Source organism: Biomphalaria glabrata, chromosome 10 (genome assembly GCF_947242115.1).
Source record: "Biomphalaria glabrata chromosome 10, xgBioGlab47.1, whole genome shotgun sequence".
NCBI lineage: Eukaryota > Metazoa > Mollusca > Gastropoda > Planorbidae > Biomphalaria > Biomphalaria glabrata.
In genome coordinates, this window is record NC_074720.1 from 7,080,287 (window position 1) to 7,093,816 (window position 13,530).

At 32.4% G+C, this 13,530-nt stretch overlaps 1 protein-coding gene across 4 annotated transcripts in view; it reads left to right on the forward strand.

Annotated features, from left to right (window-relative positions):
- LOC106052933 (mucin-2-like) overlaps nucleotides 1–13,530 on the forward strand; it is a 42,761-nt gene that overhangs the window by 19,531 nt on the left and 9,700 nt on the right. For 3 of the 4 annotated variants that reach the window (XM_056043729.1, XM_056043731.1, XM_056043732.1), the window contains 10 exons: nucleotides 153–275; nucleotides 923–1,089; nucleotides 3,157–3,328; nucleotides 4,506–4,619; nucleotides 5,642–5,755; nucleotides 6,158–6,271; nucleotides 7,314–7,481; nucleotides 7,978–8,034; nucleotides 9,709–9,737; nucleotides 13,141–13,252. In XM_056043729.1, the coding sequence (XP_055899704.1) occupies nucleotides 153–275; nucleotides 923–1,089; nucleotides 3,157–3,328; nucleotides 4,506–4,619; nucleotides 5,642–5,755; nucleotides 6,158–6,271; nucleotides 7,314–7,481; nucleotides 7,978–8,034; nucleotides 9,709–9,737; nucleotides 13,141–13,252 (1,170 nt within the window). The remainder of the gene's footprint in view (nucleotides 1–152; nucleotides 276–922; nucleotides 1,090–3,156; nucleotides 3,329–4,505; nucleotides 4,620–5,641; nucleotides 5,756–6,157; nucleotides 6,272–7,313; nucleotides 7,482–7,977; nucleotides 8,035–9,708; nucleotides 9,738–13,140; nucleotides 13,253–13,530) is intronic. The other variant, XM_056043730.1, reaches the window with a different exon arrangement.

The window sequence follows — 13,530 nt, forward strand, 5'->3', positions numbered from 1 at the left end:
CAGCCATCCAAAAAAACTACATTGTGACTACTATCATTTAATGTGTCTATAAATAAACAATAATAATGACTTGTAACCTTTATACATCTTCAAACATATCAACAATCATTATAAATCTTGTTAAGAAAAATATTAACCTTTTTTCTCAACAGGATGGATAGGAGATGATTGTAATGAGAAAGAAGATCATTGCAGAAATCATACTTGTCATTCTAGTGCAACTTGTGTTAGTGAAATTGGACGATACCACTGTCTCTGTCCTGTTGGAAGAACAGGTTTGATATCAGTCTCTAATTAAACCATGATACCATTACTGCATTACAATTCTTACTTATTATGTATCAGTACATCATATATAGGGTTATTAAATAATGAGTTACTGTGATTATACCATTACTGCATTACAATTCTTACTTATTATGTATCAGTACATCATATATAGGGTTTTTAAATAATGAGTTACTGTGAACCCATTTTCTGGCTTGCACAACTTCGCCATCTTACTATAAGAATAATGATAATTTATCATTAAGCCTGTTGAATAGGCCTAAATTAATACTTATGATAGCCTTAAACTTAAATCATCCCATTTGGCATATATATAGGGTGACAAGCTGTCTCCACAGAGATGAGTTACCAGCAATGTTTTCAGCATCTTTCCTACGTGTTTCCATGGCTATTAGTTCTTCCCTTGTTTTCATCTTCTTTCTGTTATTGCATTTTTTTGGGGGAACATATTTCATTTGGTTTAAGAACTTATACCACAAACCTTATGCAAATTTGGTCACTATTTCCCTATTTGGCAAGTACCATTAAGCAGGGTGTTTTGTTATTGGTGACATGAACTCTGTATTTACCTATTTATATTGTTTAATTTATCTATTTAAATTGTTTAATTTTTCTATTTATTTTGTTTGACTAGGTCAATTTTGTGATGCTGAAATCAATGAATGCACTAGTGCTCCATGTAAAAATGGAGCCACATGTCACAAAGAATTAGTAGGATATTCATGTCAGTGTACTGAAACATGGACTGGAAGATTGTGTGAGACACAAATTATTGACTGTCCTAAAAGTTACTGTAAGCATGTGAGTTCATAACTTTATTACATTTATTTGAATGTGCATAGACAACTTGAAGCTTACATTGGCATGTTGTTCCATCAATCAGCAGGGTATCTCACTTAAACATCTTGGAAATAGAATATTAGGATGTCATCTACTCATGTATCTTTATATTATCTTGTAAATTTTAGACCTTCCGAAGAAGATAATCTTGTCCTATAGGTATCCATGTTAATCCAAATGTGCTGATACTTAAACTCTGCTAAATCATTGATTTTCCTGGCTGATTTTCATGCAACCTGTTGCATGATCTAATGGCACTAGGGAAGAAGGAGCACTTGTACAAATGTGTCCTAGCATATGGACTAAGAAATATCTTTGTGTCCTAGTATTTTATTAGATTGTGTCTTTGTACTTGTAAGCTATAGTACATAGTATCATTGCTATTTTATTTTTTTTAAGTCATCTGTTCTAAAATATTGATGAGCCTTATGCTAAAAAATGGTGTCTATTGTCTCACACCAATGAAAAGTCATCAATTAGACCTATTAATTGAGTTTCACATGACTTAATTTTCCTAAAGCTATGTTGATATGGAGTAGGGACATGTTTGTCTAAGTGGTTTATGACTTTGCTACATTGTTACACATTATGCATTCTAGTATTTTACATGCATTGTTGGTGAGTGATACTGGTCTGTAGTTTCAAGAATAGTTGTATCCCTTTTTTAAATATAGGGTCAACATTAGCTTCTTTCCAGTCCTTGGTACTGTATCTTGATTAATGGAAGCTTGAAAAAGTTTTGAACACTGGTGCACTTAGATGTTCCTCTGTAAAGAAGATAATTTTATGTTATGCAAATCCACATGTAAAGCTTGTCACACATATTAATTTGAAACTTGAAATCTTTAAAGTCATAATGACGACAGTGAATATGAATGTGTCCCAACTTAAAGGAATAAGAAATGTACCCTTATCTTTGTGTCTTCCTGAGTATTTTATTAGATTATATTTTGTATTTGCAAGCTAATGTTCAGTGTTCTATGTATTATTGCTACTCTACTTTTTAGTTTTCTGTCTTGTCTTGTTTTTAAGTTTAGTGATTTACTCATGGTGTCATTCTGGTTGAATATGAGTATTTGTTTATAATGAATCTCATGTCTGACCAGAATGAGATATAGCTTAAATAAGAAGACACTGGAACTGTCATAAATGATAACTTCATCTTTAATAGCATTAACACGATGCACTGTCCTAACAGAAATGGTAGTTTCTGCAAATTTATTGATTCAATGTAATTAAATAAGTATTTACTGAACTGAATAGTGAATGGGATGCCTCTACTATTTTCTTATGTGCTTTTTATAGCTTTAGAAAAGAACTAAAAATCCATACCAGTACAAAGTACTTCTTCTACTTCGAGCTACTTTTTAATTTTAATATCTTCTTTATTATTGATAAAGCCTACTCTAACTCTATTTTGTTAAGCCTATGACAGTGTTTGTGACACCCTGTAGAAAAATTTTAATAAATTATATTGCACCAACAGCACTAGTCAGCTATCAGAATTGGGGAAAAAGTTTACATAAAATTTGCCAAGATGATTGTTGGTTCTCTTACAAACTCTACGTTAAGCAAAATGTTTTCTGCGAAGTAGTGAGATTTTAGTACAAAAAGAAAACACACTAACTTGATGTTTGTTGTAGGACATATGCAGCAAAACTGCAGGCAACACACATTTTACTTTGCCTTTGTAGAACTTACCGAAGTCGTTGAATAATGTGTCACAGTTTTTTGTGGGGGATTTGGATGCCCTCCACATATCCTAGCCATTTTCAGACATAAGCTTACTCATACATGCTTATAGGGAAACATCAGGCAGCAACTAGCTTCTGAGAGAGACAAATAGTGGACATTTTAATAGATAATAGCTGTGTTTAAGTCAGATATTTAGGTCATGGTTGGGTCTGTGTAAACACATAAATAGTGCTTTCCTCTTAAATCACAGAAGACACCATACTCAATTATAATTGTTTCCTCAAATCATTGTCAATTTAGAAATATAATAAATATTGTATATTTCATTTCAAGGGCTTTTGTGTTAGTAGTAATAGTGCATTCAAGTGTATCTGCAACGAAGGTTATTCAGGAGATCTGTGTGACATACACATAGGTCAGTGCAACTCAGATCCTTGTTACAATAATGCTAATTGTGAGGATCTCCCTGGAGATTACAAATGTCACTGTCCAACTGGATACACTGGTAAGTCCATTTTAATTTGGATTTAACAAGAATCTCATTCAGTGTTCTTTATTCTGTTTGTTTGTAATTAAAGAGAAAATATTATATTAAAGATGGATAGATGTTGAATGCATTGCAGAAATATTGATATCTGTTGCTGCAGTGTAAAGAATTAAATACTTTTGTTGTATCAATAAATTTAAGTCACAGGAGTTATCCACCTTTGACTTTAAGTAATGTCCTTTGTTTTACCTGCTATTTGTAACCAAAATTACATATCAAATTTCACATTTGATTGTTACATCCACTACATAGTATTTCTTCTTAATTGTTTAAGTTTTGAAACATCAACTGCTAATCAATGTATGGTTTCAACATTATGATTTACAACCTCAACTGCTAATCAGTGTATAGTGTTAAGATTGTAACTTGTTCAAAACAACTATCCGCATCAATTGATTTTTTCCTTTTCTTTTTATACATAACACCTGAAAAAGTACATGACTGTTGCTGATCAAATTGATCTAGATCTAGTATATAGTAGGCCTAGTTATAACTAGATGTCTAGATCTATAACACATTAGGTTTTTCTAATAACATAGATTTCATGGAATGCACGAAAAGTAAATTAAAATATCATGTCAATATGTTTGATAGATTATGATTTGTATAGGTCAAAAAAGAAAATTAATTATATAGTAAACAAACAGGAGGAATAACAAGTCTTAAAGTATCATAACATACATTGGCATACACAAAAAGCTTAACTGATTGATGTCTAAATAAAAGGATCACATAACTAGGGAAAGAACAGATTCTGCACTGTTTGGTACAATAAAAAGACTCAGTTACCCCCTTTCTTCCCTCCCCCTTTCACAACTGGTCCAGACAAGTGATAGGATCATAGCACATTGAGAAAGCTAAACAAAAACAACAAGTTTAAAAAATTTCTATCACACAGATTAATATGTCTAGGTTAATAATACATATTATTAATTACATGATTGATCCAAACTATTTGATGCAATTACACTTTATTTATATTTTTGTTTTTTAAAAAGTTTTTTTTGTGTGTGTTTTTCTTGTTAGTTTTAAAAATATTAAAATTAATTATATTATTTCTCTATTTAATAAAGTACTCTTAAATTTTTATTAGACTACAAATGGCTTATTCCTCTATTTTTAATAAAAATGACAGGCAAAAATTGTGAAAGTAGAATAAGTGCGTGTGACAGCAATCCTTGCCTAAATAATGGAGCTTGCTTGCAACTTGGTAAAAGGTTTAGATGTTTTTGTCGTGGTGGTTTCTTTGGTAAGTTCATACAAAAAATTTATTGATTATTTTGTTCCATTTTATTATAAAAAACAGTTTTTATTCAACTTGTACCAGCTTAGGTGCTATCTTGCTTTAAGTGTATCTTCAAATACAAATACTCAGAAAGATAAAGGCACACTCCTCCTTCCATATGCGAGGACAGATTTGTACAAATGCTTTTTCTATTAGAGCATGGAATGGGTTTCCTGAGTCAGGCAGGAAAGCCAATGACTGGCAGAGTTTAAGTCATTGATTAACATGTATGACTAGATTGACCTAGGAACATGCATAACATCTGTATTTTATAAGATAGATAAGTGAAAGATCAGCTGGCAGGTTCCAAACCAGACAGCTAGAGATCTCTTACACTGCAGGATACACACAAGACCAAAAAACTACTTGAGCTTGAAATGACCACCGGGCAGACCATAGTTTTGTCTGCTCTAGATGAGGCAAAATATGTATATCACAGCTAGGACTGCATAGCCACAATGAAATACTGCACCTCTCAATAATCTTTGATCTCAGCTTTACTTGTACAACTTATACTGATTTATTATGAATACTGTGTGTATTTAATGTATCACTATTTTAGAAACATTTTTTTCCTGTATCTTGTGATTAGAATAATTACTTGCTTTTACATTTTTTCACAACTGATACTATGATATAGTAGTTAAGCATATTTATTTGAAATAGAAAATATTTATGACTTCAAGTTATTTGTAAATGGTAAATATTTTATAAGAGACTTGTGTTAGCTTAAATAAAATGATACACTTATAAGCTTTATAATACACTATAGAACATTGAACTCAATAAGCAATGCAAACACTATCCGCTGGAGACATCAGACTCTTTAATATCGCACTCTTATGGTCATAACACTGGTTACACACATCCCTCCTATATGAGCTTTTTTTCTTACCAAGGGGAATAACTCTGCACACTAACAACAAACACATGCACATAAACACAATGTCAACATCTTAAAGTTATGTATTTGGATTAACTTGTAGGCTCCAGGTGTGAGAATCAGAAAGATCAGTGTGGAAGTAGCCCATGTAAAAATGGTGGAACTTGTCAAACTTTGCCTGGGACTTATAGGTGTTTGTGCCCTGTCAATGCTACAGGTCTGATATTAATTACATGTCTGTGCCCTGTCAATACTACATGTCTGATATTAATTACATGTCTGTGTCCTGTCAATACTATATGACTGATGTTAATTACATGTCTGTGCCCTGTCACTACTACATGTATGATATTAATTACATGTCTGTGTCATGTCAATACTATATGTCTGATATTAATTACATGTCTGTGTCCTGTCAATACTATATGTCTGATATTAAGTACATGTCTGTGTCCTGTCTGTACTACATTCCTTATATTAATTAGGAACCAGGTGTATTAACTTTACAAATAACAGAATATTAACAATTTTATCAAAACCTATAAATATAAATTTAACCACATTTACTACTTTATTTTGAGCAAATGTAAGTTTTGTCTTCACATAATTATGTTGACAGGTTTTAACTGTGATGTTGCCATGGATGCATGCCAGAGTAGACCTTGTCAGAATAGTGGAACCTGTGTTCCAGAAAATGACAGCTATAAATGTATCTGCCCTCCAAATATTCAAGGTATGAAAATATATTAATTGTTAAATCTTTTCATAAAGCCAACTAACTAGTATTTGTAAAATGTGATTTCTGGCAAGGGTTGAGACTTTTGGACTGTGTATCGAGAGTGAAAATATAAAACCCAATGCATGGATTACTTGGAATTTAGATAACCAAAAAATACAAAAACACAGCATAATGAAATACTCAGACACTAAGATAAGGGAACATTTCTTATTCCATAAGCTAGGATGAATTATTACAGTTCTCTTTTTGCTCCTATTGTCAGTAGAGCATGGATTGAATTGCCTAAATCAGCCAGGAAAACCAACGACTTAACAGACACTAGATTGATACATGGATACTCGTAGGACTAAATGTTAAAAATGTTAGGTGACTCCGCTGTTTCTAATGCAGATGAACCCATAGAGGTAACACTCAACAAAATCAAATAACACCTGGGAAAGGCTGAACAATCAATGTAAGCTAGTTGACGCTGGTACTGAACAAGAAGTTTAAAAGCAGTGAAGGAAACCGTCGAATGTCAGATAACTCTCTGCGTTCATAACAAGCTTCTTATCTCTAAGGCATCCTGGAAGTAGTCTGTTTAGATCGGCTGATATTTCACTCGGCCTAAAACCTAGTTTTGTAAAGTCAAAACTTCCCCTATTTCCAAAACAAATAATTAATCCTAATCATGCCATAACATAAGATAAGAAGGATGAATGGGTTAAACTTATTTTCTTGAAGGATTATAGAAAAAGGGCGCTGACAAGGAGGAGGATGATTCATTGTGAAGTGCATATAAGGTTTTAATGACATGTTTTTTTTTTTTTTTAATTAATGGTGATTAAAATTTGGAATCACTTTGTGATGTGTAAGAAGGACATCATCATTACCTACTACTGAAACCAAACTGACTTGTTTTTTTTCTCTGTCGATTGTCATTCTATATTCTTGTTCTCTCTCTCTCTTACTTCTTCCAATACTTAAAAAAAAAGAGTTGATATTTCTAGAATATTGATATGATGTATTATTATGTAATTATACTTTATTTATTTAGGAGCCAGTTGTGAAGTTGTTCCATCTAGTCCCTCTGATCCCTGCCAAAAATTTCCTTGTAAAAATAATGGAACTTGTTCACCTTTACAAAGTGATTATTTGTGCTATTGTCCTCAAGGCTACACAGGGAAAAATTGTGAAGAGAATCTGTGTGATTGTAAAAATGGTGGTAAGAGGTTTTGTCTAGAATTTGAGTTGATGATAAAACATTAAAGTTAACTTTAGATAACAGACTTGCTGCAAATAATTAAATAAAGATAACTGCATGGTCATATGGTATGCACTCGGGTAAGTCATTTGATGGGCCCAGATTTGAATCCTTCCCACTGCCATCCTTTGGGAGGTTGGGGTAAGATGTAATAATGTTCAAATCTGAAAGAACATATGAAACATGTCAAACAAATTTGGACTTCGAGTATGCAAGAGAAATTTTTTATTTTTGTATCATTTGAAATAATTAATTTTAAATTTCATTTCTCATATGTGTAATCATGATGATCATGATCATATAATGTTTTTACAGCTTTAAAACAAGAGAGATGAGTGTTTGAAAAGTTGTAATACTTCTGATAGAGCTTTAGCTTCTTTTCACAATGTGCCTTTATGAAAAAAAAAATGTAACTTTTCTCTGTCTAATATATTTTTAAAATTATGTTTTTCTTTAGGAACATGTGAAGTTATCAACAATAAATTTTCATGCGTCTGTCAGACTGGATTTGAAGGTAGCTTCTTTTTTTTTTCAATGGCCTTATGCCATTTAACTTTAATTTTAAAGCAGCTTGTAAACTTTTAAGACAATTGTTATTAATTGGACATTAAAATATTGCTGTTCTATAAAATACTGAAGTAAAATATAAAAAAGTAAAAATAACTTCAAGTAATATATGTGTATAAATTAAATGGCAAATAGTCAATGGGGCAAGTGTTAAAATTATGAAGCATTTCGTTTCTGAAACAATGGGTCTTGGACTTGGCTTCTGAAACAATGGGTCTTGCACTTGGCTTCTGAAACAATGGGTCTTGCACTTGGCTTCTGAAACAATGGGTCTTGCACTTGGCTTCTGAAACAATGGGTCTTGCACTTGGCTACTGAAACAATGGGTCTTGCACTTGGCTTCTGAAACAATGGGTCTTGCACTTGGCTTCTGAAACAATGGGTCTTGCACTTGGCTTCTGAAACAATGGGTCTTGCACTTGGCTTCTGAAACAATGGGTCTTGCACTTGGCTTCTGAAACAATGGGTCTTGCACTTGGCTTCTGAAACAATGGGTCTTGCACTTGGCTTCTGAAACAATGGGTCTTGCACTTGGCTTCTGAAACAATGGGTCTTGCACTTGGCTACTGAAACAATGGGTCTTGCACTTGGCTTCTGAAACAATGGGTCTTGCACTTGGCTTCTGAAACAATGGGTCTTGCACTTGGCTTCTGAAACAATGGGTCTTGCACTTGGCTTCTGAAACAATGGGTCTTGCACTTGGCTTCTGAAACAATGGGTCTTGCACTTGGCTTCTGAAACAATGGGTCTTGCACTTGGCTTCTGAAACAATGGGTCTTGCACTTGGCTTCTGAAACAATGGGTCTTGCACTTGGCTTCTGAAACAATGGGTCTTGCACTTGACTTCTGAAACAATGGGTCTTGCACTTGGCTTCTGAAACAATGAGTCTTGCACTTGGCTTCTGAAACAATGGGTTGGTTGAATCCCTTTCCAGTCTGGAATTTAGAACTTTTAAAAATTTAGGATTCTCCTTAGTTCACCCAACTCTAATGGGTACCAGACATATGTTAGGAAGGTAATGGCAGTTTGTGGTTATACTGGCCACATGACACCCTCATTAACCATCAGCCACAGATTGCAAGGTCTGAAAGGGGTATCTTTTAAATTTGTACAATATCATTGAAGATCTAGATATGGTGAAACCAGTAATCCTTAAATTCAATCTGAATCATGATGTTTATATTGTGCAGTGTCAAGTCTAGTAAAGTAAATTACTCCTTTCAGAACCTTCAGGTCTATAGGGAAGATAACGTAAATAAAGGTCATCTGTTTCTAAGGCTGCCAAACTAACAACAGTGTCATGTGTCCAGCACAATCACCTATCAGCTTTAGTTTCCAAACTTATGTCATGTACCAATTAGAGTTGGGGGGATATAGGGTCATACTAATCCAGAAGTTCAAAATGCAAGTCTTCACTGTGATTCAAACCTGAAACTCTTAGGTTATGAAGCCAAGTACTTTACTACTCAGCCACCCAGAGTCAAGTCTACTTAAGTTTTAATGCACCATATTTGTCTCAGTAAAGTTTTTTATTAATGTAAATTTTTTTGGGTTAAGTCTTAACATAGTGTCCAGTTGTCACTTTGCTAGATTTCTTCCCTGTACTATTATTTTTATCAGGTAAAAACTGTGAGGATATTCTACCAAAGGTAAGTCAGATTTATATATTATATTTTATAGATTATTACGTATTTCTCTTGATCTGGCTTAATGTACTGTTTGAAACACAAATAAAATCATGCAAAGATCTTGACTATTCCAAATTATAGTTTCCAACTTTATTTACTATTAATTAAAAATCTAGAGATTTGTCACACTCTACAGTAGAAGAGTAGAAGACTTTACAGTATGGGCCCTTCAATGGACTTCTCTGCTCTTCACTCTTCTCAACTGTATTGAGCTATATTTTGCTTTATTCAACTGTACTCAACTCTGCAGACTATCAACTCTACTGACTCTAGTGCACTCTACTCTACTTAACTGCAGTGAATTGTACACATCTCTCTTCTATTGTCTAACACTGTAGACAGCTGCAAAGACTGACTTGCATGCTCACTCTCTCTCTGGCTTATATAATGTTTGAACATGCTTCTAGAATATGACAGAATCATATAGCTACTGTAGCTTTTCCATTTAAAATGATAATGTGAAACTCAACAATCTACTTGACATCTTGTTTACATGCGCAGACAGGGCCAGCCTTAGATGATGTGAATTTGGTTGCCCTAAATTGAAAAAGAAAAAAAAAAGAAATAAACAGCAAAAACAATTAGGCAATTTTTTTTTAAACCCTAGTGTACCGTACTCCCAACATTTTATTGGGCACAAGTTTTGCTTTTTTTTTTCCTTAAAATTTTTTTACTTGAGTCCTGTGTGAGGCACTCACCAATCAGAGGCAAGGCCCTTGGCAGCTGCCTAGCTTGCCTATGCCTAAGGCTGGCCCTGACGCAGATTCTAGAAGCAGGCAGACATCAGTCACATGACCTGTAGGGGTAATGCATGGTGACCTTACCTGTGCAGCTAGTTAATTTTAAATGATACATATATTGTTTTATTTGCTTTAGTATAACATATCTTTCATGCTGGGTGTTTTCTGGTCAAATCTCTTGTGTGGACATGTGGAGGGTGCTTAGCAAACATGACTCAATGCAAACTGAGCCATCTTTAAAGGTGCCAAGAGGTCAATGCCCCTCAGCCTCACAATCCCATATTCTTATATTTTTTTATCATGACATTTTATTTGAAAAAAAAAAAAAAACATGAAAGAAAAAATTCTAAATGATTTTAAGACAACATCAATTAAAAATGTGAATGTTTAAACACTGAAGTTATTTATAGAAAATATAATAAAAAAAATAATTATAAAATTAAAAAATATTTCTTAACATTTAACTAAAAAAAATTGCTGTTGCGTTTGTCAATGTGTTCATCACTGTCCGTATTGTTTATTACTATAGAAAGAAGTATTAATATTTCTTAAAATTTGATATCATATATTTGTGTTAAGTAAAGTATGCATATTGTGTACACATAACATAACTGCAGAATCCCTATAATTCAATGTGCCTAACACTTCAACAAGGGAGATTATTGAAAAATAATGAAATTCTACAAAGTTACTTATTTAACAAAAAAAGCTAATGTTTGTAAAACGTTTTACATTTCAAAATGTTCCTTCAGAGTTGAAGATAATCTGCTTCATAATCCAAACTTCTCGCAGGACGGCAAACATGGCAGCGGGCATGGTATGAACCTGGGACCATCGAGACGACTAAACAACAGTTCAGTGTGCATACCACACGACAGCCATCCAAACTACAAGCTACAAACTTACTTCCCTTTTAAAAAAATACAAAACAAAACAAAAAAACTAATCAAATGTTAGGCTATTTCTTTTTTTGTTTGACCAAGGGTTTGCCAAAGTAACATATTTATCTGTTTTCTAGAGAAATGTTTTATTTTTCATTGTTTTTTTTTCTTTCAATTGTATTTTCTCCAAAAAAAAAATTTTAATTAAAGAAATTGATATAGCAAGTGACTCTTATTATTACAACACAGTGTATACTGTCTGTTGTGTGGGATAGAGAAGAGATTTGGAGTAGTGTCCCTTACTAGGCATACTCATACAGGAAAGGCCATTAACACTTTTACGAGATGTAACAAACCTTATAGTATACCAGATTTGCCAGGCTCCCACACAATCTATCAACCTGTTGGCTTCTATCCGTGGGTGAAAAGGGCATACAGGGCATGGACAAATTTTGATATTTTATTTGAATTATCCAGAACCGGTCATAACTGGCTTTGAATAAACCATTTTTGAACAAAAATTGGACAAAAGTGGAAGAAAATTAGTAACTTTCAAATAAAGTAGTTGAAATTATTCCACATTTTGATTTGTGCGAAATGAAATTTTCTGTGGTTCAGGGTAATTAAAAACCATTTAAAAAACATGTTAAAAACATTAATGTTATACATGCTGTTATTATGTGCTTTGAAATTCTTCAATATGCTTAAAATAGGTGAAATGGAAATTCTTCAATATGCTTAAAATAGGTGAAATGGAAATTCTTCAATATGCTTAAAATAGGGGCATGGCTACTTATGGTGTACTGTTTTATTTATATAATTAAGTCAATAAAAATCTTTCCATTTTTTTTTTTAAACTGCTTATAAGTTACAGAGATTGCCTTAAATGCTCTTGGAAATGATTTCAATTAATAGAATAAATACCACACACCTTACCCTCTGTAGACACTGTGCCCACCTTTATGAAACTGTGAATGATATTCTCTTTGAATGCCCCCATTTTAATTCACATTATGCAGACCCACTACAGCCCAACATAACCAACTCTTTGTTTAGCACTGCTGAACAACTGAAGAGAACAGCACACTATTTTTTTTACTTGGCTACAGCTCAGCAGTAAAAAGCTGTCTAGAAGAAGAAGAAATCAACAGTAATATTTTAATTAATCAAATCTACAATCATTAAGTTCTAATGTTTTAATTCTTTCTCTCTAAATTGACGATATTGTTGATTAGACCTCATTAAATTAAATAAATGTTTAATTTTATAATTTTTACTTTCTGTTACGTAAAAAGAGCATGCATTCCACTTTAATTCTATACCAAATAAAACATTTTCTGATAACAAACGAGAAGTTATTGAATCTTAATGATAACAGGGATGTGAAATAGTAATAAGCAAATTGAAGAATTCAGTCGAAACGTGGAAATATAATTACAGAGAAAAAGAGTTAAAGTTTATTAGAAAAAAAAAATACAAATGTTTGTGTGTGCAAGGAACCATAAAAGAGAAAATAAATTGATTCCATTCTTTGACTTATTTTGTCCAAATTTTGTCTTGAAAATCTAATTATTCATATTTCTAATAAAATAAAACAGGTCTTGGTCTTGGGTAGGTTTATTTTTTATGATGTTCTTTGTAAATATTACAAATACAAAACAATGAAATGTCAAACCATTTAAGTAACAGCAACATATATATATATAAATGTGATTATATTATAATTTCAAATGCTATCTACAGTCCACAGAGACGATTCATGAAACTACACAAGCTTTAGATAGTACCACAGGCAAGTATTTAGAGTTTGATATCTACCATATATCAACAAGTCCAAAGAGTTTCACAAAGATAGGTAAAATATTCATAAGCATTACATTATATATTTTCTTTATAATCTACGTTATAGCCTATTAAATTTTGTAATTATAACTAATTCAGATTTGATGCATGGAAAACGCATGCAGTTATACAATATCAGAATATCATTCTAAAAATATATGATATTATGGAATAATTTAAAATATAAAAAAAAATGATTATGAAGAAATCATGTAAATTTGATTCATGTGATAATGGTACCTCAAATGAATTCATGAAGAAGCAATTTTTTTTTTCTTTTTATTGTTCTTA